We start from the raw sequence: 24,586 nt of genomic DNA on the forward strand, positions 1-24,586 counted from the left end.
TCAAAATAATAATAATACTGCTCATAATTATATATTTTTAAATTATAACATTGCAAAATTAACGTAGAAGCCAGAAATTTTTTATTTTTTTTTATTTGTAATATTCAATCTTTTTTGGCAAGTTTAATATTCAATCCTTAAAAAAATGTTTTAATATCAAAAAATAATGTTATATCAAAATTATTTTTTTACTCAAGTTATATCAAAATTATGAAGTTTTTAAAATTGAAAAAATTTAATTTATATATGTTATTAATATAAAAATTGTTTATATTAAAAGTGAATAACAATTATTTGATGTTATAAAAAATATTTAATTTATATAATAATCATTTTTAAAGTAACGAGTATAAATAGTTTTGATGCTTTAATCATTTAAAGTGTATGTAAATTAAATTCAATTATAAAAAAAATTATGAAGTATTTTATTCTTTTCATAATTTGTGTGACTCAAAATTTTAACATACATATTAAAAATTACAATAATTAGATTAAAAAAATTAATTGTTTAACTAAATCTTTATAACAAATTTGTACATGTATTAAACTGAATTGAAAGGAATAATTTAACAAAAATAAATTTTAAAATTACTCATATCAATAAAAATAAAGAGCTTTAATTATCTTAAAATTATATATAATAAATAAAATTGTGAATGTATAATATGAAAAATATGAGATAATGGAAACAATATTAAACTATTCGTATAGTTGTTTAAATATCTTAGTTCTTTAATTTGAAAGAGGAAAAAAAAGTTAGTTCTTTGATTTCATTCGAGATAATTTAATTCATTAAATTAAATACATAAATGATGGTCTAAAAGAAATCATGTTAGTGTTGTTAAGAAAATTAAAATGCGACATGGTTTAAATATATTATATATACAATTAGAAGTATCCTAATATTATAAAAAGCATGCAGCATAGTGGTAAAATTATCTCCCTTTCTCTCTCTACCAATAATTTGATTTTCTCTTGATATTCTTTTGGCTATATTGCTCACCAAGCGGCGTTAATTAATTAAAATAAACTGCGTGAATGGTAGATTCAAAGTGGACTTCCATTTTTTGCCGGCAACATTATTATGTGGTCATTTACATTCATGTGATTTTAGCTGTATCATGATGATTGAGATTCAGCTGTTTATATTTAATCTTGTAAAACAAATTCATGACACAAATTTCAAACTACGCGATTATCAATAATCTAACTGCGAATCAAATTACTACGTGATTAATCATATAAGGGTCCAAATTGAAACGCTTTTATAAACCAAACTTTTATAAATAAGTGCATGAATATGCACTTATGGTAAAGTAACATTCAATATAAATCAATTATTTTTGTAAATTATCATCATTTTTATTAAACTTAATGTAAAATTAGCTTATATTCAAGATGTATATATATTTTTTTTCTCTTTATCATTTTTTTAAGGATTTAATTTACATATATATATAAAAAATTATACGCCGTCACCAGTCATCACCATGGTAGGCCACTATCCTACTATCGAAAGTTGATAGGGCAAAAATTTAAATGATGCGTCGCCAGCACAAAAGTCGTGCGATCCGACGAGTTATCATGAATCATCAAAGCAATAGGCAGAGCTTGCGTCTATTATCAATCATATCTATACTAAAATATTTAATTTTTATGATAATTGTTTCTAAAATCACACATGTGGTTAATTTTTTTAAGATTTAATTTATATATATAAAAAACTATATTATTATCAATCACAACAACTATACAAATATTAACTTTTATTGTAATTTCTTCTAAAATTATACACGTGCTTAATGGTGATGATTAATTATAATTGACTCTATATTTAAAATATCCTACACACAATACATAAATAAAGTTAAACTCGTTCTTTTATGCATAGCATAACTAATTGACTCTATATTTAAACTCTTCCTTACTTGGTTTCATTTGCCAAACTAATCAAGAATTACAAATTATTATGCGACAAAATAAACTAAAAAAATAAAACATTATAAGTGGTTATATTTTCACACAATTAGACTTTTCTCTCATATTTATGTAAAACAACACTTATCGCATATCATATTTGTTGCGTCAGATATATTTGATTCAAGTTTGGCTCTTATTTCTCGAATTCCTTGGCATTTTGGACGTGGGAATTGTGAAACTACAACTAGAGTTTTTTTTGTTTTTTTTTAAATGTGTATATTCCATTTTAAAAAAATACTAACCACGTGTGTAATTTTAAATAATTCTTCAAGTAGTTGCTGAATGGAGATATGATTTTTTTAAAGTAAAAAAGGGAGAACATTATAATATATAAATTTTAATATAAGATATATTAATTAAATTTAAAAACAAAAATAGTAATGAAAAGAACCACGACTAGTAACATGTGATTGCGGCACGTGTACAGTCAGGACGTGAGACTAAACATTTGCTACATGTTTGGATTTGAGCTGAGTTTGATAAATTTATGCCATTAGTGTAATTTGTCGAAGTTTTAATTTTTTCATAAAATGAGGTGACATGCGATTTTTGAAAATATGCTGTCTATCAAACACATGTAACTATAGGTTATTTTACTATCAATCATTTTATTTATGTTAATATGTAAAAACATATTTTATAATGTAAATCGTTTAAAGTGTTCAATATTTTATTTATGTTGTTAGAATCATTTAAAATCTTTTCAACACACTATTTGAAATTTTGAAATTGTACCGAGTCGATTAACATTTAAATTACTATCAATAAGTCTTTTAGAGTTTCATGTGACTAATTATAACGGGCCACTAAAATTATTCTTTATGATTACTTTTTGGAATATTTAATGGGTTAGGAATGATAAGATCTTTTTAGATATCAAAAAGCAATTATGAATGATTCTAAATTTTATTATATGAAATCTCAAATTATTTCTTCAAGTCTTAGAAAGTTCTAATAAATCATCTATTCGAAAATATGTTTGTGGTACTATTTCGCTATTGATTTAATCAAAGTCAACGTGGATTGTAGCTCTTTGGAAAATTCAAGTAATGTTGGTTATGATGGATTATTTAGAAAGCATCATTGTGATTAGATCAATGGTTTTTTAGGTTCATGTGACATGACAAATAACACGTTTGGTTGAGTTAATTTAAAGTTAATTTCATTCATTTAAAAGGATTGCAATAGCTTGAAATTGTGGTTATCACAAGGTGATTTTGGAATATGATTTCAAAACTTCTTTAACATCAAGGATGATGGTAATCATTTTAAATCACATTAACAAGTAAATGTCTCTTGCATGAAATATATTATCTATTCACACTTGAAGAGAAGATAATAAAAATACATATTTGGATCAGTAATTTGTCTATGTAGACATTATTATATTATGTATTAAAGTTGATTAAATTAAAAATTTTGATATATTTATTCAATTTTGACTATAATAATTAAATAAATTATTTTCAAAACTAACATTAAAATTATAATAAAAACATCATTTTAAAATAAATTTAAATGATAAAATAAAAAAAATTAATAGGGTCAAACTCATTGAAATATATTATTTAATTATTTTAAATTAATTTAATAATATCAAAATATGTATATTTTTAAATCTATGATAAAAATCCTCTTATTTTAAATATTTTAATGACAATTTTATCCTTTTATTTTTATATTATTTTTATCATTACAGTGAAAAGTCAATACGCTGGTTGAGATTAATGAGACCAATTTATTTAATTAGAATGGGTTTATCCGAATTAGTGATGGGTTCCGGATCCTAATCCGGGTTCTACTTATATTCTAATTACCGCCATTGCCAATGCGAATGCCAAAGCTCAATCTTAATAACAAACTTCCTTACAACCTTTTTGCATTTTACATTTCTAATTTCTCTCATTCCAAACCCCAATTCTATTTCGCTTTTCAATCCACTTCATCAATGCTTCAATTCAAAGTAAGTTTTTTTTCTTCTTCTTTCTAAAACCCTAATAATTATTTCGATTGATTCACTTTCTGCTACTTTGACTTTCCTTGTCATTTTATACTTACACTAAATTCTTTAACTTTTCTTCAAATGATTCTTATCTTTAATCACTATCCATTTCTTTAATTGCTTCATTTCGTTTTCATTTTCTTCAAAAAATTAATTTTCCCCCCTTAGATGATGATATTTTTCTGATCAAATTAAAAAATTTGGAGAAACGTGCCTGAAGAATTAAGATAGCGATGATCAATTTTTTGATGTAAAGTCACTCATAGCTATGTTGAATTTGGCTTCTCTAAAGTGAGTAAATCAACTCACTTTATTCTCTAAAAGTAACTAGCTCACTTTAGAGGAGCCTAATATGTTGAACTTTGCATCTTACTTTAACAGTGTGCATAATTCAACTGTTGCAGGAATGTGTACCTTTTTCTTAGGGTGTGGAATGTCCTTTTGCTTGCATTAGAAAAGGGACGGTAGCATAAATTTGGATCATGATTGTAAAGGAACATCCTGTTGGGACTGAACTGGCAATGAGTAATGTTATTGGGGAGGAGGAAATAGATTTTTCTTGTGATCCATACATAGGGTTAGAATTTTTGTCTGCAGATGATGCACTTAAGTTTTATATATCATATGCTAATCGTATGGGATTTAAAGTACGGATTGGTCAACTTTATCGGTCGAGAACTGATGGGTCTGTTTCTTCTCGAAGATTTGTGTGTTCGAAGGAGGGACATCAGCTCAACTCGAGAACTGGTTGTCCAGCATTCATAAGGGTACAAATAAATGATTCTGGAAGGTGGGTTGTTGATCATTTTCACAAGGACCATAACCATAATCTTGTTGAAACAGAAAGTGAAAATTCGATTCCAAAATTGCAGCCAAAGGCCGCTGCAGCTGTTGATTATTCTACTGAAGTCACTCGCAGGCCAAGGAAAAAATTGCTTGAAGTAGCCAATGATGAACCTATTTGTTCCTTTGGCGTTATTAATTTCAAGCGCTTGAGAAAGGAAGAGCTTGAAGGACAGCCTAGGATTGAACCATATGTTGGTCAAGAGTTCAGTTCCCCTAATGAGGCCTACCAATTTTATCATGCTCATGCAGCGCATTTGGGTTTTGGAATTCGAATTGGTCAATTGTTTCGTTCTAAAAATGACGGGTTGATTACATCCCGACGCTTTGTGTGTTCAAAAGAAGGGTTCCAGCACCCTTCAAGAGTTGGTTGTAAGGCTTACTTAAGGATCAAGAGCCAACCATCAGGAAAGTGGGTAGTCGACCGTCTTGAAAAAGATCATAATCATGATCTAGGCCCTGAAAAGGAACGCGAGACAAAAAGGCTTCCTGCTTCTAATATTCTGACTGAGGATGTAAATACTGAATTGGTGAATGGCGACATATTTAGGATAGATAACTACCCTGTCCTAAAAGGAGGTAGACAAAATCACATTAGAAGTGATTGGTACAACATGCTTACAGAGTATTTTCAATCAAGACAAGCAGAAGATACAGGATTCTTTCATGCCATGGAAGTTGATAATGGTAATTGCATGAGCATATTTTGGGCTGATGGCAGATCTAGATACGCATGTAGTCAGTTTGGCGATGTCCTTGTTGTAGACACATCATATAGAAAGAGCGTCTATATGGTACCATTTGCTACTTTTGTTGGAGTTAACCACCACAAGCAACCTGTGCTTCTTGGATGTGCTCTAATTGCTGATGAATCTGAAGAGTCTTTCACTTGGTTGTTTCAGACATGGCTTAGAGCAATGTCTGGCCGGCAGCCTCTGTCAGTAATAGCTGATCAAGACGTTTCAATTCAGAGGGCAATAGCAAAAGTCTTTCCAGTAACCCATCACCGCTTTTCGTTGTGGCAAATTAAGGCAAAGGAACAAGAGTATGCAGGTTTGCTGGGTAATGGATTCACAAAAGATTATGAAAAGTGTGTTTACCTGAACCAGACGGTTGATGAATTTGACACTGCATGGAATGCTCTACTCGTCAAATATGGATTGAAGGACAATGATTGGCTAAAAGAAATGTATGAGAAGCGTGCATCCTGGGTTCCATTCTATTTAAAGGGCACATTTTCTGCTGGAATTCCCATGAAAGAAAGCATGGAATCATTCTTTGGTGCACTTTTAAATGGCCAAACACCTCTCACAGAGTTCATTCCACGGTATGAAAGAGGTCTTGAGCGACGTCGTGAAGAAGAAAGAAAAGAGGATTTTAATACTTCTAATTTTCAACCATTTTTGCAAACTAAAGAACCAGTAGAAGAACAATGTAGAAGGCTTTACACTCTTGCAATATTCAAAGTATTTCAAAAAGAGCTTTTGCAGTGCTATAGTTACCTTGGGTTTAAAATCTACGAAGAAGGTCCCCTCAGCAGATATTTGGTGCGTAAGTGTGGAAATGAGATGGAGAAGCATGTTGTTACATTCAATGCATCCAATCTTGACATTAGTTGTAGCTGTCAGATGTTTGAATATGAAGGTGTTCTTTGTAGACATGTGTTGAGGGTTTTCCAAATATTGGAATTAAGTGAAGTTCCTTCGCGCTACATCTTACATCGATGGACAAGAAATGCCGAAGATGGTGTTTTCCCTGACATAGAATCATGGAGTAGCTCTCAGGAGCTAAAAAGTTTGATGCTATGGAGTCTAAGAGAAACAGCGTCTAAATACATAGATGCTGGTGCATCATCCATTGAAAAGTATAAACTTGCCTATGAGATTTTGCGTGAGGGTGGGAGAAAGCTGTGTTGGAACAGGTGAATTCTTTCAAGTTCTGTAAGGTTGTACATAGTTGCACAATTAACTTTTTAGCTTGAGTTGTTCATTTATAGTGGCATTTTGGCTCTTCTAATGTAATGTTCATATTGCCGGTTCAATTATCACTGTGCTTACTCCAAAGATGGAGTGGTCAATACCAGTTTTTGAAGTAGACCTCACTTTTTTATCAACAGACCATGTGCTTATCATAAGGAGTTACATTGGTTTCACCAATGGTTTGTTTCAATTGACTTATTTGAGCTTATGTATTGAATATATCACATAACCACTTGGGAGACGGTTTGAAAGAATCTATAGAAATAACTTAAGACGTATTCATAAATTATTTTAGTTATTTTCAAATGTTTTTGTCTGATAACCTAAAAAAACAACTTATATTTTATACGAAAACATATATGCTTTAAGCGCTTTTTTTTGGAATTGTCAATATTAGTATGTTAATATTGTTATGGTTATATTGAGGGTGGGAATCAAACCATAAATTTTCTTATCACTCTGCACTCTAACTTTTTCTGTAGACGCTTAATTTATTCAAACATGACTTAATTATGCTACGTCTGTCAATTCTGTTGCTTTTGTTCATCATTTTAAAAATTGGAATGGTATTCCAATTAGCAACATCTGTTTTTTATGATGGAAACTCGCAAAACAGTCAAAAAGTAATTATCTTTCTATTGAAGAAAAAAACCCAGAAACATAGCTGTTATATCCTTAGTGTACCTATTGGATTCATGAAAGTGGAGAGTGCAAGTATTTTCAGTATTTGAAAAATAGATTGATGTAGACATAAAGCGGTTTGGATAATGCAAAAATCAAAGAAAGATTCTCACCATTGGACTGAGTCTTCTTACCGCCCTCTGTTTCATTCAGGAGGCGGCAAATGGAATAGATATAGCCACTGATTAACAAACTACATACTCGCATGAATCTTCATTGAAAATCAGGATTTGGATTTGCTACTGTCTGTAATCCATAACATTCAGTGTGTCGAAATCGTTAGATTGAGAGATTGAGATCAGACTAATATTTTTTATATTTTAAATTTAATGTAGTTTTTTAAATTTTTTTAAATGTAAAATTTATATGAAAATATAAACCGTCCATCTCAACAATTATCAAGTGGAAATGTTTTCTGCAGCAAATACAAATCCAAAAAATTTACCTGAATTTCATGTTGAATGTATAGAGTTGGTTTGTTTACACTTTACTTTACCTCATTATTTTTTGTTTATTTAACTCTGACATCACAAGCGGCTTTGATATTTTACTCTTTTAATAGGACAAATGTCTCAATATTTAGCTATAAAAAATGAGTCATTGGATATGGGAATGTATATGTGGGACTACAGCCTGTATACGTGTAGTTATCATCTGCCTCCAGACTCAATTGCTGCGCTTTGGAGCAAATTTTGTAGCTTTCTATTTATCTTTACAAGAGTTGTGCCTTCTTTTTAATGTAAATGCAAATAACTACTTTATGTCACTTGAGCTTTAGAGACAAACATGTGTTTGTTTGCGTGGTGAAACCACTTCTCAAATCTTAGCCTACAATACGCTTGTAATGTTTCAAACAGATGCAAAATCAAATTTAATTTAATGCAATCAAACATCTAAATTTTTACCAAAATCATAAATATTTGAATCCAAATATACACCTGATAAAATCAAAGTGTAGTATTTATTTTTACATTATTTGATATTCTATTCCATTCGTAGAACAAAATTCAAATATTCTGCTCGGTCCTGTTTTTCATATCTACTGAACACGCCACAAATCCGGTTCCAGTGTTGTGCTAGAGAACCAGGTTCCTAAGCATTTTACTTTATTCCTTTCTTGGCTTTTTTTTTTCCCAAGGCCATGCACACACACAGCATTGTGCTTTGTTATATAGACAGTGCAAATAGAGTTTGATATACAGTTTCATAGGGATGTGAAGTGAAAGTTCCCACTTTTGTCCCTTCACTACAGAATATGCTTTTTTTCTTCTCAAAAGCAGTTCGTTACTTATTTTTTCAACTTAAGAAAAGTCCATATTCTTCTTTTACAAATGCAGTGGAATGGAAGATAAGTAGTTAAAAATATGCTTCTTACCATAATACAATAGAGCATATACTACTTGTCCATCTTCTATCTATCTATTCTAAATGAAATATTGGAATTATGAGTGTTCAGTCTTACACAAAATCTTTACTAATTTTTACAATAACAAGTTCTGGTTTCAAATCTTGTCCTGAAAATGCACCAACGTTGAATCTCTTGACGGAGAGCCCCATAACTCACCAGCATTACAATTTTTGATGGAAAATTTTGTCACTCGATTTACCCAAAAAAAAAGTATTCACAACAGAATCATCCCACATATCAACAAATAGCTGGAACTATATGTTTTATCTTTATATCATCTATGGGTGTATAACATAACCCCAACACAAAAACACATAAATAAGCTCCACCAAATTCTAACAACATCTATAATCTATATACACTGTTTTGTCTCTCGGTTCTGCATATACATATACATATTTATACATCTAATGGTATAATACATAAACAGAAATGAAACCAGAAAGATTTCAAATACTTCACACCATTTTATTCTTCCTTACACATTGATTGCATAGCTAGAACATCAACCTCAATGATTCATAGGTGAAACCAAAGTTTCAACATAGACCTCTGCATCAAACCAACCCTTCCCACTCTCAATCCTAGGATACCTAAAAGATTGGTTTCTTGGGTCATACACAATCAAGTCAAACTCAAACATCAACAACACTTCACCATTCTCTGATATGCAATAAGGTCCTGAATATGAAAAATCTTCAGGATTAGGTAAATAAGGAACTGTCACCAATTTAACCCAAGACTCTCTTACACCATAATCCTTCATAATCCACACAACAAAATCACTCCTTTTGTAATCATAACTCATGCAAAGACACCCCTTTAGAACACACAAATTAGGAATTGAACACTCTTCCTTTTCATAATCAGGTGGAAGAACTTCCCTATATGTTTCCTTCTCCAAATCCAAAGAAACAATAAGCCAAAAAGAACTAGCACCACCAAGTGAGTAATTAGCAGCCCAATTAAGAGTTCCACTAACAAATTTTCCAGATGAATTTTGATAAGGTGAAACGCCACGAGGGAAATCATGAATCTTTCTCCAAGAATTAGTAGCCAAGCTAAAAACCTTAACTTTAGATTCACTGAAAATCTGATTAGGATCACAAAACACAGCAACCACTTTGTAATCTTCATCAACATGATCATAACCAAGTCCAAAAGAAGTGAAACAACCAGGTCTCCAATTATTCCCTAAAGGTGGTGACTTTTTAGAAACCCTAATGGAAGGGTTCCAAAGAAGAACACAATCACCTTTTATAGCAAAACAGAGGAACCCATTACAAGAACCAACAATACCATCATGGCGAAACTTGTTCTTAACAGGGTAGTTTAAATCTTCAGAAATCGTTGATGGGCTATTGAAAAGAGATGAAATTGAACAAGATTTGAGGTGAAACTCAGCTGTTGTTGCACTCAATATGATTCTATGGTGAGTTGTGAAGTGAGTGTTTTTTGTTGAAAAAAAAATGTGTTTTTTTATGAAGTAACGATCGGAAATTAAGCTTAACCATGATTTTGATACACACCTGAAACGTAAAAGAGATTTCACGGGAAGTTTTGTGAGAATTTCAACAATGAGTTCTTCAGGTAGAAAGGGTAATGAAAGAAGGGAACAAAAAGATGTTATAGCTTTGTTTTGATTCTTCATCAAGTGGTTTCGTTCTCTTTTTCTTGTGGTGGTGTTTATGCGGTGTTGGTGATGGTTTTGTTGTTGTGATGATGACATGTTAGTGACAGAGAAGAGAGTGTTTGTGTTGAAACAGAGTGTGAGAGAGGTTCATGTGGTTGTTGATCAATGATAGTAATAAGACGATGATGATGAATAATAGATTGATACTATGATTTTTGTTTAATGTGGTTGCAAGAGTCTAATAAAATACCAGATTCATTTGTATGTATTTATAATGTTAAGTTTTTGTTGTAGGCATGCATTTTCTTTAAATAACATTTATGTCAAAAATGTTATTTTATTTTTCACTAAAAAATATAGTACTCAATCCATCTAAATTAGTATAAATTATATAGATCAATGCAATTTAAAATCATCAATAATAAATAAAAAAATTGAATATATAAACAAATTTGTATTTATGTTAATAACATTGTTTAAATATTATTAATGTAATAAAGTTAAAATATATAAGAACACTTGAATAATTAAAAATTAAAAATATATGTTTTTAGAGATATAACATTAAAAACGTTAAAATCATTAATTAAGATCTATATTGAATTGAAGTTGATTTGTGAATTTGAACCAATCGAACATACAACAAAATTAAGAAATTCAAATAATAATGTACTATTACAACGGACAAAAACAACTTCATATGAAACCACCAATAAAATAAATATCTAAAAAGATATTTATTTAAAAAAAAAGGAAAAAAATATTTTAAAAGATAACTTTAAACAAAAAAATTAGCTCAAACACGTTTTTTGTAAGAAAAAAGAAAAATTAAACATAAAGAAAGAACGAGGGAGGCGGCTACTAGTTTATTAGTACAATAAATGCCTACTTATGAGATGTATTCATTGAATATATGAAGTATAACTTTAAATCAATATTAACAAACACATACTTTTTGACACTTAATTATTAAAATTTATATTACTCTCTCAAAAAATTTATATGATAAAATTTATATCATTTGATAAGACTCATACGAATCTTAATTAAGAAAAAAAAAATTTAATTTATGTTGTAAAGAATTTTGTATTATTAAAATTAATTTGTAAAATAGATGCTAACAAGGGATTTAAAGCTACTTATTAAGAATACAAGTATAAGAGTTTTGAATTGAAATTATATTAGAAGTTTTGCAATATTTTTTTTTTGGTAAAACCATACATTAGATTAGAAATTTGTTATTTAAACATACAAAAGTAACACATCATATGAAATTAAAGAGAGAGATAAAAAAAAACATAAAACTAAAAAATTGTAGTTTTGATATTTAATTTTGTGTCTAATAATTTTTTTGGATACAATGTGTAATAAATAATTTTTTTTATCTTTTATAAATAAATAAAATGTCATTTAATTATAAAAATATAAAACATTGTTATTTTATTTTTTGATGTAACAAAATTTTTAAATTAATTTATAAATTATCAAAATATTATTTAAAAGATACATTTTACAATTATAAAAAATTATGATTTATTATTAAAATAATTTGTAACCCTTACAATTACCAAAACTAAACTAATTTATATTTTAATAATTTTAAATTGAAATTAAATTTTTTACCGAATAACAACGTCATATGTTTTAAAAGAATGGTAGTTATGAAAATTGTAAATGTTCCCGATATAGTAAAATGCCACGTTGCACTTATGGCAAGACAATAGCGTGTGTGAAAGATAAAGAAGAGGAAGGAAGACAACGAAACAAAGAATCTAACATGATGATCCAATCAACCAAATTTGTCTTTTACTTGATAAAAAAATTAGTAACAATTTTTATATTGAAACAATAAAATATTTGGTTTTCGTTTTTTTTGGAGGAATGCTTTTTCGGTTATTGCTTAATCATTGTATCAAATTTAATTTAATTTATCCATATTATAGAAAGAAATCTCTCTTTTATTTTTTACCGACATACTTTTACATTATTCTAACAATTGTAGAAATTATGTAAAAAAAAATATGTAAATTATTTTAAATTTATTTATTATTAATAAAAAAAATAATTTTGATATTTAATTTAACTTAAATATTTATTACTAGTGGTTTTAGCATCATAAAAATTATGTTTTTTAAAAAATATCTTTTAAAAATAATTTTTATGACGAGTTTTTCAAAATAAATTTTTATTTTAATTATTTTTTAAAATTTTAACATCCAAATAAAGTTATAGTAAATAAATAAAATACTTAAAATAATATTTAAAATAAATTATTTAGACTAAATTTTTATTTTAAGCTGTATTTTTAAAATTCCTTTTTAGATATGTCATAAGAAAAGGATAAAATAGTTCAATCATTTTATAAAAAATCTTAAATAAACAAACTCAATATATACAGTTTTTAGTAGGGATTTTTTTTATTTAAAAAATATTTAAAAATAATTTTTGTCATTTATCTTTTATTTAATATTTACTTTTGACTTTTTGTTAATTCATTTTAATCTTTTATATTTTACTTAATAATTATTTTAATCATTTATATTTCACAAAAGTATACATGTTTATTCCTTTATTAAGGATTAAAGCGAATATTATATAAATTATAAAAGACAATAAATAAATAAATAAATAAACACAATAAAAAAATAAAAGATAAAGAAATAAAATTAATATCAAATAAAAGATAAATAAATTAAATTATAATTTAGAGAAAAAAAGAAAAAAGTTTTATTACTGATATTTTTTTAATGTAAAAGTTTATATTTCCTACAACGATTGTGTTTGCGAGGTGTTAGAAATATGTGATAAAAATTTTATTTAGTAATTTTAAATGACGTAATTTAAATTTTATCTAAATCTATTGATAAAATAGTCTTTAGTTTACAGTTAATAATAATAATAATAATAATAATAATAATAATAATAATAATAATAATAATAATAATAATAATAAATTCTCTTTCCTCTTTTGTTTTATAAAAATAATGACATGTATTGTATATTATTATATCTGTATACATTTTTTTACTCATCCTTTAAATACTCAGAACAATAATAATATAACCATTTTTATTAAGTGATAGAATGTTCCTTACCCATAATTTATGACTGTATATCAGTTTAAAATAAAGATACGTGGCAAACGTAATTTTGGTGGAGTAATCTTAAATTTCGAGGATATGCTTTTAAGAATATTTTGGGAATACTTCGGGAACTTTTAGATTTTAAAGAGCACGGTTAAAGAATACGAATATGTTATTCACTAATTTGGATGAAGATTGTATAAATTAACTATACAAAGGTATGTTAGGAAAATGAGAGATAAATAATAGATACATTTGTAATTTAAAGTAAAAACTTAGTGTATTTCGTTGGTTTCGAAGAATTTATTGTTATAACATTCAACAATTTCCTTTTTTAAAATAAATAAATAAATAAATTCTATGATTTTGTAAAACATTATCAAATAAGATTGAGATTATGAATATTACACACATATATACATATATATATATATATATATATATATATATATATATATATATATATACATATGAATCTAGCAAATATTAGAGTCATTGACATATTTAAAATATTTGTAATTTAAAGAAATGATTTGATATATTTTACAAAATCATAAATGAATTAGATAACTTATTTTAATTATTATTGTAGTGGTGGTCTCTATGAATACATTTGGTGACTATTATAAAAAAAAAAAAAAAAAAAATTTAAATCTTAATTACTATTATTATAAATAAAAATTAACTATTTTTAAAATATTTAATGATATTATTTTTAATACACTTTTTATTTAATATAAAATAATTAATATTAATAGTCGAGTGTTTGATATTGAAAATCAACAACTTAATAAATTTAACTCGTAATTTACATAAAATATAGAAATATTGCTCTATATTATATTTTTTAATACCTAAGTAATTTTTGTTGCTTATATCAACGCCAGTATACAATATATAATAGAGTTGACCCAAGATCCAAATCACTAAACCTAGGACTTTAGACCAAAAACATTAATTTATTTATAGAAAATCCACAAATAATTTATGTAATTAGTAACTATTTACGGTCACTATGCCATCTTATTATTATTTTATTTATTTTTTATAATTTGAATCTTAACTATGCCATAAAGTAATTTATGTAAATCAATTTTGACTGATAATTTAAATAATTTTATTCTACTTTTAAAAATCATATATATCGATATTATATTAAATTTTATTTTTATCTTATTTGTATAATTGGTAAATATTATTTAATTTTTGTAAGTCTTTTAATTTTAAGGTGATATTTGAAGCATTTATTAATAGAGACGATGTTAAGATTTTTAAGTTTTAATAAAAAATAATTTTTTTAACTTAATATTTGAACATGTCACGTGACTAGTGTAAAAGACACATAAACATTAAGTTTTTTAAAACAAAAAATATTGTCCACATTTTAAAACTTAATTAGGACATAAAAACTTTAAAAAAGATAATTTGATATAATTTTTTTATAGACAATAATCTAATACAATTAAAAATAACTTAAAAAATTACACAATATATTCCTTAAAAATACCAGTCAATTTTATTGTTCTTATAAAAAATTATGGTTTACTTTCTCGTGTAACAATATTATTTGAAAAGTGTAGTATTTTGAATATCAACTAAGAGATACTATATTTAGTCTATAAAATAGATAAACTTGTCAACACTTGCAACTTTTATAGTATTTATTAATTATTTATTATGCACATACAAAATAAGTTACTAGTAGATCACAATAATTGTTGGTTTCAGGGTCACAGGTTACATTTAACTAGATGTCAGACACACACACACACACAAGTTATTTCTTCATGACGAAGCAATCAATCAAAGATCAAAGGATTGATTGCCTCATAACTTACAAATAAGGCTGTATCTGTATGTATCTACAAATTGTAGTAAGTTGCATACGCACATCATCAACAACACTTATCTTTGAAGGGATTTCCACTATGACCTCATATCATCACTACCTCAATTCCTCAGCTTTTAAATTTGATTGGCGGTGAATGGGTGTGTCTACCTCTGACACTAACTACTCAGTGCAGAGCTTCATCTTCATCCACAACATGTATGTGTCGTCTTACATAACTAGTATGTGATAAGATTAGTTTTAACATTCTTATCATGGTTGTGTATATGCCCCACAATGTCATGCAGCCACATCATTCTTTCCCTCTTTGGATAATATAACCGCATGTTTTGAATTGTGTACTTGAAGTGAATCTCTCACAAGACTATTAATTGAGAAAACGACAAAGCAAAATTTAGAAAATTTTATCCTGGTATATCCTTTCCTATCATGAGATGGATATGTGCTAAAGTAGTTGTAGATAAGTAACAATTTGCTTTGCTGTGTTGTAGTTTCATTATTCGTCCAAACAACCAATATATTGACTATTATTGTAAAGTTTAACATGAAGTGATCATGACTTGAGATAAACTTTGTTTATCATAATTGCTTACAAAAATATCACAAGTGTTCTGTGAAAGGTGCTAATGGGAATATTCCACTATAGAAAACTGTTTTCAACACAATAAAAAAATACAGAATAGTTTAATAGGGAATTATCATCTACTTTTTTTAATCCTAACAAATTTCTTATGTTGTTAGTTGAACTTCTCCTTAATTGAATTATTGTGGAAGATAAGTTTCCATAGTAAAATAAGGTGCGGTGGACTACACTCTTTTGGTGGTCCAGTACTTGGTTCACCAGTACATCCCTAGAAAAAATTAACTCACTGCAAGGAAAACAATTAACACCTGCACATTGTAAACTTGACAGTGAATTCCAAGCCACAATATGAAACTAGAGAATTGGCAATAACATGAAAATAATAGAATAAGCTCACGCCTCTGATCCTGATCCAACAGACAACCACAACAACTAACATTAAAAACTAAGCAGAGAACGATTCCTACAAATACATCAAAATAGGAAGAAAAAATAAATAGAATACTTGTTGGGAGATCCTTCCTTCTTTCATAGTAATATAATTTTTAAAAGCCACCAAAGTGTTTTGAACTTGGGGTTCGAAATGGGTATACTTATCATTAACGTATTAAAACAAATAAATGACTTACGGTTTATCTTCCTAATTCTAGTTTTTATAAATAGATAGAGAGAAAAAAAAAGTTGAAAGAAGAAGTCTTGGCCAATGCTCACTACAAAGCCACAACTCCAAGTATCGGTTTACTTAGAAACGTTTCAAAATCCCTTTGTTCTCTTTACCTTTCTACTTCCCTATATATCGAACTGAAAATTAGACATGCACATCTCCCAATTCTACATGTACTTTTCATTTCCCCATTAATTAATACCTAATAATTGAACAAGCTATGAAAATGGATCCAAATATTAATATCATGGCACGACATAGTGTTCCTTATCATTGCTACTGCTACTTTAAACAAATAATTAACATACACATATACATCTTCCAAAACAGTTTTCCATTTTTAACATATTAAAGTAAGATACTGACAAGCTTAAAGAGACAAAAGTTGTTAGGAGCATAAATTGGCGTTGGAATAGAAATAAAATAGGGTAGTGGTAGATTGCCTATTTTAGTGGGTCGTCGTGAAGGCGACTTGCGTGCTACTGAGATGGAGAGGGGTTCATAGCATAATAGCAAAGTTATTGCTTTCTGGGAAACAAATATGGGGAGGTGAGGTGGAGAGAGGCTTACATGCATACTACATGCTTACACTGACTAAAAGTTTTAAACTTTACAAACTCCAAATCTTGTAGGAGTGGATTGAAGTGATGGGTCATGGTACAAACTCCAAATCTTTATTAAGTGCCAAATCAATGGCAGCATGGTTGCTGCCATTGTTGGTAGCAAGCCTCCAAGTAAGTGTGGTAGCCAACTTTGACTTCTTCTCTTCACTTTAACTTGAAGAAGACCACTCTTCAATCCAAATAGATGAGACCCCTCTTGATAGAACCGTAAATTCAGATAATTGAAACTGTATTATATATGGAAAAGTGATGAACTCAAGAAAGAGCTCTTACAATTGTGGAAATGCAAAGATAGGATAAAACCAGAGTTCAAGAACTCCTAATCAGAGCAAGATGCTCCTACCTTTACCAGAGAGAAATCTCACCTAACAATTCTAACCATAATTCCCAATGCCTTCCCCACTCTCCTTCCCTCTCTCTTATAACAGAATTCTCTAGAATTTAAGAACAATTATAACTAACTACCAATTCAGTATCCTATTGGGCTAAGGCCCAAATCCTATCCTATCACCTCTTTAGATCTACACTGAAGATACACTGTTCAAAGACTCCTCTTACTCAACACACATACACCCAAAAACTAAAAGTAAAAAACACGAGAGAATGAAAATCACAAATCTAAAACAGAAAATTGAACCGAAAATCAAATCATTATTGTAACAACAACAACAATCTAATAAAAGTAGCTCAGATCAGCACCGAAAGTTTAGCAAGTAAATTTTTAAATGCATGATGAAAGTTGTAGTAGAAGTAAGAAATGCAGTGGAGGAATTGGGAAGGGGTAAAAGAGAATGAAACCTTGAATGAATGCAAATGCATCTGCGTGTCCATTGGATTTCGTAGAAGATAAGAGAGAGACCAAACACCACCATTTGGCTTTGGTAGGAGAAAATAGAACAAGTATAGTTGTACCTATTTTTTTATTTTAAAATTTTTGCTATTTCCATTTTTAACTGTACCTATTTTTATGTTCATGGAAAATAGTATGCATAGTTTTGGTGGTGTGGGTGTGAGTGCATCAGCTTATAAGCTCACAGGTTGGCCTCAGCTTCACATTCACTCTACTCAATAGAACCAGAAGTTAAAAGTTGAGATAAATTAAAATAGTAATCCCTCCTTTAATTAATAACTACAGTTTCGTCTGTTGAACCTAGTAATTCCTACAAAAGAGTTCAAACTTGGAATGAAAGCACAGTTAAACAATGAAACCCAACCTGTGCATAGCAATCCATTGTGAAATAATAATTAAAAAAACAGAAAAAATTCAGTGAGGCAAAGAGGGGATACATACCAATGGGACGGTGGAGGAAGGATGCACAAGATTCTAGAACCATGACTCTTTGCTTTTGACATAAAGATATCATCACTCTATATGCTTCGCACATTCGAACAACAACGCCGTTTTGCATCAGCACACATTATGAAACTTGTGTTGCCATCAACAGAAATTTTAACAAACATACAAGTGACTGGGTATAACACTTAATTCCAATCTTGGAAAACCAAATCACTAAAACCATATAACTAACAGATATCCATGAAGTAACAAAAAATTTACAAATTACACATAACATAAGATAGAAATTTCTCGTACTGCAAATTCCATCGACCAATAACTAACAATAATCAACGAAGTAACCCTTAAACATGAAATACAATGGATTGGTTTTTCATAAACCTCATGCACAAGTGGCAAACATAGCATCTACATTACTACATACATCCTACTGTTGAAAACAAGGTGATATCAAACTCTCTTGATAGATTTCCGGAACCATCCAATCGTTGATATTTTGAATTTGGGGAGTCTTAAAAGTACCGTCTCTAGAATTGTAAACAACCAACTTTGAATCAAACTCCAGCAAAACTTGATCATCTTCAGAAATATGAAGTGCCTTAGTATAAGGAGAACAACCAACACCTTCCATGAAAGGAACACGGAACAATTTAGTCCAAGAGTTTTTATTTCCATACTCCTTCATAAGCCAAACATCTGAAAAAGTATCACTATGAGAAAGTATACACAAACAATCCCTCAACACCCCTAAGGTTAAAGTAACCACAGCTACCCCTCCATAATCAGGCTGCAGAAGTTCTTGATAAGATTCCTTCTCCAAATCAAGAGAAACAATGACCCATGAAGAAATCCAATCAGTAGATGCTAACCAATTAACAGTTCCATTAACGAATTTTCCTGATTCATCAAAAGGAACACCAGAAGGAAAATCCTGAATCCTTCTCCAAGAATTGGTACCCAAAGTATGAACCTTTACTTCAGTTTTGTAAACCCTATTACTTGTGCTACCATTAGTATCAGATTCATAACACGAAACAGCAACCACCTTGTAACTATCACTGAAATGAGCATAGCCAAATGCATAGATCGTGTAACTCCCCTCTCGGGATGGATTATTCAAAGAGGGCAATTTGGCAAATTTGCTAATGGAAGGGTTCCACAAAAGAGCGAAACGTTGATCGAGTGCGAAGCAGAGGATGCCGTGGCAAGAGCCAACGATGAGATCGAAACGGTTTCGATTGTTGAGAGGGTAGTCTAGCTGCGTGGCGGTGGCGGTTATTTCTGTGAAGACGGAGGAGAGAGGGTAAGTCGTGAGGACGAACTCGCGTGATGAATTGAGGAAGGTTAGGAAGAGGTGGTGGCGCGTGGTTGACACGCGAAGGTGCTTTTTGACGAATTTGGGATCGCAGATTAGAGATTTCCAGGATTTGCAGACGCACCGGAGTTGCATGAGGATTTTTACAGGAAGTCTAGAGAGAATTTCTGCTACGAGCTCGAATGGAAGAGTGGGAAGTGAATCTCCGGGAGTGATGGAGGAGGAAGGTGGTGTTAGGGTTTTGGTGGAGGAATTCAAACGCTGCCTCTTGGTGTGTGGATCAGGCGGAGCGACGTCGTTTTGGCCATCGGCGTCACCCATTGGCGCCATTGCTGAGTGTGGCTACTTGGTTATAGCTATATGCAATATATTTCATTTGTTTATATAAAATAAAAAAAAAAAATGGATGGCAATTACCATGTAATTTCTCATGCTCATATTTTCTCACTTGACTTGTCACCGTTTAATGAGAACCTTCCACATTTTTACTTTTAGTCATCGATAATATGACACACAGTTGAATTAAAAGTAGCTTTGAATTTTCAATTTTGCCACCCCACATCCTTTATTTTTTCTACCCCACTCTTTAATTATTTATTTGTCTAATTCTTTAAATCCTATAATTCTCATTTCTCTTTTCATCATTATCGCTAATCTCATAACTTACACTCTATAAGTCTCGTTTTTATAATATAGTTAAAATTACTAACATAACATGTTTATTAATCTGCGTTTGAGTTGTTATTTTTTTTTTCCTCAAAATTTATAAATTTTACGTAACTCAGTACATGTACGTTGTAAATAATACATTCTGCGCAAACTTAAATAACGTATCCCTACGCGATCTATTTTCACATATGTTATTCAATTTAAGAAATTACAGCACTACGTAGATACAATTCACCGTATACAATTGAGTTAAATGATTTACAAACACTACTTCAATACAATTCACGTATATTTACGTGAATTGAATTTACGTAGTTTGTTTTAATTCGATTCACGTAAACATATGCTAATTTAGTTCACGTATACGTGATCTCAATTCAGCAGACAATACCTACATGAATTCAGTTCATGTGCGGTTGTGTGAATTCAGTTCATGTAGTATACATGACTTTAGTACACATATGATACGTTAATTGAAATAAGATAAATAATATTTCTTAATTTATGATATGTTTTTATTTGATGCAGACGAATGGACCAAAAGAAAGACAATAGTGACAAAATGTATGATGGCTTGAACTCTGATTTTGACGAAATGTATGATGATTTGGAACCTGATTTTGGCGCAATGAATAATGGTATTGAACTCGAAATTGATGATGTTATGAATGACGGTGTTGAACCTGGTATGGTGGATTTAACTGATGTATTTACCACCAGCATGTTGTTTGATACGCAAAACAATTTATTGAGATTAGCTAGAAATGTTGGAAGGGATAATGAAATTGTCGTTGTCAAATCTGAAACTGCCACAACATGACCAAGACCAAGGACAAAATTAATTATTTGAAGAAACGACAAATGTAGAATCTAATGAATCTTAAACCTATGAGGAGTACCTGGACTAAAAAAATGTGAATGTCCATTTACATTGGGAGGAATACCATCAATTGTTGGTGAAGGATGGTATTTGCATGTAGCATGTGGTCTCCATAACCACGAGTTGACAAAAAAAATTGACTGGTCATTTTTTCTATTGTCTCAAAAAGAGAAAAATGTATACGGCGATATGACGAAGAATATGATCAAACCAAGAAACATATTGACGACATTAAAGGATCATAATGTTGAAAGTTTAACGACAATCAAACATGTTTATAATGGACGTCAAACATACCGTTCATCACTTAAAGGTAACAGAACGAAAATACAACATCTAATAACATTGATGCAACACGATAAATACATGTATCGATATAGGAAGATATATGGTTCAAATGAATTGAGGGACATATTCTGGGTTCATCCAAAGGCTATCACTCTTGTAATAATTTTCACATAGTATTGGTTATTGATAACACATACAAGATTTGCAGGTATCAAATGCCATTATTTGAGATATTGATGTTACTTATACTGAATGACATTTTGCATGAGGTTTACATATCTACAGTTTAAGTGTCTTATAACTCTAAACTTTTAACCAACTGCTCCACCTCTTCATGTTCAATCATAGCTTCTTTAAATTATTTTCTATTGTTAAATAACCTTAGCTCCCCACGATCCTGAAATAAAAGAAGGGAAAAATGTAAGTTAAAACACATTGTGAAAACAACTATTAAAAATTTAATATGATCGAAAAAATTACCACTCCATCCCAAAGTCGAGTGGCCACATGGTCACCAAATGTCCTAAGGACAAATGTGTCAATAGGACTACTAGGATATCCATAAATCTGTGGAGGTTGATCCATCTGCTCTAGTTGAGCCTCATGTTGAGTATGCTATTCTTGTTGGGCATGTTGCTGTTGTAGAAATCGCATTGTTTCCGTTGTGGCTGCCTTTCGCGTCGCACTTCCTACTACTCCTCAAGACACTGAGCCCGTGCAGAAACGATCGATCTAAACAACGACCCTCATTATTAGCAATATCATTAATTATAACTCGACCTGTTTTATCACTAAACATAGTGTGCACCATTTTTGCATAACTACATCATAATCAAAATCAAAACACAATCAAGTATGTTGCGTCGCATACTCAGTTCACGTACGCAAACTCAATTCATATACACAAACTTAGTTCACGTAAGTTCATATGCAAACTCAGTTTTCGTATGCAGACTTAGTTCATGTACGTAAACTCAGTTAATGTAGGTTCCTGCACAAACTCAGTTTGCGTACACATAGAGACCATCAAAATCACCATTGTTGTTCTAGTATCAAATGTTGATAAAATCAGTTTCATTCTCACCAAAATCAATTTCAATCACATTACCCTAACTAAATATTATAAAGAAGATTGATGCAAACCTAATGTAAGTGGGTAGCAAAATTGTTAATTTTAACACTTGTTAATTGTGTGATCTTGCATGTGTGTCAATAGTTATTCCTCGATTACTTTGTTCTTCAAAACAAAAGTAGCTTGTATTGTACAGTGAAATAAATGATTATGGATTTTTTTGCCTTCGTTATAATTGATTAACTAGAAAATTATTTTGATACAACTCAATCGGAACTTCAAATTTCAACTCAAAGCACAAAACTAATCCTTGAGTAAATTTCACTTTAATTTACACATCAGAAAATTATACATATATAAGAACTCCAAGACACGTGCATGCTTTTAATAGCTTCTTAGAACCTATAAAAAATAAAAACCAAATAAATTTTGTAACAGATACTCTTTTGCGAAAGAAAAAGTAAAACATACAAAATGCATATAAGATATAACAATCTGGAAAGATCAAAGATACCATAGAGTAAAGATCATTAAAATCTAATAGAATTAAAAATTTAATAACTGAATTTTTCTGACATATAAATTTAATTGTTCAAACTTAAAGTATGTATCTTTGAAAATGGGTCGAGATGCTCCAATTCTATTTTTTTTTTTTGTCTTTTGATACTGATAAAATATTTTAGAACACAAAAACAACATATAAATATATATTTATAAAAGCGTTGCCTAGTTGTGTTGACAATTATAGTTAGCTACATCAACAAAGATAAATGTACCGATGACACAAATTTTCTAAGAAACGACTAAAATTGAGGAATAGAAGATGTGAGATGAATATTAGAGACATATGAAGGGTGCCACATAAGAATATAAACGATATGATGCAAATACTATGATGTGACACATAAATGTATGACACGTCATTCAATAGAGTTGAAATTTTGTTTTAATGTATCTATTCTATTATCTATTATATCTATTATATATATTTAAAACAGGCTCCCATGTCAATTCTCATGTCACCTCATAGTATTTCTTCCACATCTGCAAACATATCTCACCTCAACAAAAAAACTTATGTGTATGCCTTAGAGAGTTCTCTTGTGTTTTTATGTTTCACCTCATTTTTTCTAATTAGTTTCTAAATAGTTTTTTTCCTAATTTTTTTAATGACTTCCTCCAACAATTTCTTCTTCCCTCTTGTGTATGTCTCAGTCATTTGCCATCCTTGCAAAATCATCTTCTTCTTCGAAATTGCCGATTCTACTCCAAAGGTAGACTGGAAGAGGTATAGGTTGGTTCGTTTCAACAAAAAAAATTCTTCTCTTTGTCTACTTCTAATTTTGGTGCCATGTTCACCTCATTTTTTTCTACTTAGTTTCTAAATAATTTTTTCCTCTTTTAATTCCTCTAACCCCTAATTTTTTTAATGACTTCACAGTCATTCGCCATCCTCGCAAAATCATCTTCTTCTTCGAATTTGCCGACTCTACTCCAAAGATACACTGAAAGAGGTATAGGTTGGCCAAAGATACACTGAAAGAGGTATAGGTTGGTTCGTTGCAACAAAAAAAATTTTTCTCTTTGTCTTTTTCTAATTTTGTTGTCATAAATTCAATTATATTCTATACAATCTTTGAAATCAATTTGGCTCATAGTGACTTAATGCTATGTATAGTTTCTTACATGAAATTCTATCACTGCGACTATCCAGGAAATCCAAGTTGGGATGGGACC

General features: G+C 29.7%; 3 protein-coding genes across 3 annotated transcripts; 1 reads left to right on the plus strand and 2 right to left on the minus strand.

Annotated features, from left to right (window-relative positions):
• Nucleotides 1-3,790: 3,790 nt before the first annotated feature.
• LOC101510406 (protein FAR1-RELATED SEQUENCE 7-like) lies at nt 3,791-7,058 on the plus strand. The gene is made up of 2 exons (XM_004486043.4): nt 3,791-3,943; nt 4,387-7,058. Exon 2 carries the CDS (start codon nt 4,465-4,467, stop codon nt 6,748-6,750), a length of 2,286 nt encoding a protein of 761 aa, XP_004486100.1. The 5' UTR covers nt 3,791-3,943; nt 4,387-4,464; the 3' UTR covers nt 6,751-7,058.
• Nucleotides 7,059-9,128: 2,070 nt separating this feature from the next.
• On the minus strand, nt 9,129-10,782 carry LOC101510735 (F-box/kelch-repeat protein At3g23880-like). Its single transcript, XM_004486044.4, has one exon. The coding sequence runs from the start codon at nt 10,620-10,622 to the stop codon at nt 9,405-9,407; it is 1,218 nt and encodes a 405-aa protein (XP_004486101.1). The 5' UTR covers nt 10,623-10,782; the 3' UTR covers nt 9,129-9,404.
• Nucleotides 10,783-18,804: 8,022 nt separating this feature from the next.
• Nucleotides 18,805-20,418, minus strand: LOC101512567 (F-box/kelch-repeat protein At3g23880-like). The gene has a single exon (XM_004486050.4). It carries the CDS (start codon nt 20,268-20,270, stop codon nt 19,053-19,055), a length of 1,218 nt encoding a protein of 405 aa, XP_004486107.1. The 5' UTR covers nt 20,271-20,418; the 3' UTR covers nt 18,805-19,052.
• Nucleotides 20,419-24,586: the final 4,168 nt, after the last annotated feature.

Source organism: Cicer arietinum, chromosome 1 (genome assembly GCF_000331145.2).
Source record: "Cicer arietinum cultivar CDC Frontier isolate Library 1 chromosome 1, Cicar.CDCFrontier_v2.0, whole genome shotgun sequence".
Lineage (NCBI taxonomy): Eukaryota > Viridiplantae > Streptophyta > Magnoliopsida > Fabales > Fabaceae > Cicer > Cicer arietinum.

Bases quoted from the DNA above. Each gene is read 5' to 3' on its own strand.
- LOC101510406 (XM_004486043.4), top strand. From the start codon at position 4,465: ATGATTGTAAAGGAACATCCTGTTGGGACTGAACTGGCAATGAGTAAT.
- LOC101510735 (XM_004486044.4), bottom strand. From the start codon at position 10,622: ATGTCATCATCACAACAACAAAACCATCACCAACACCGCATAAACACC.
- LOC101512567 (XM_004486050.4), bottom strand. From the start codon at position 20,270: ATGGCGCCAATGGGTGACGCCGATGGCCAAAACGACGTCGCTCCGCCT.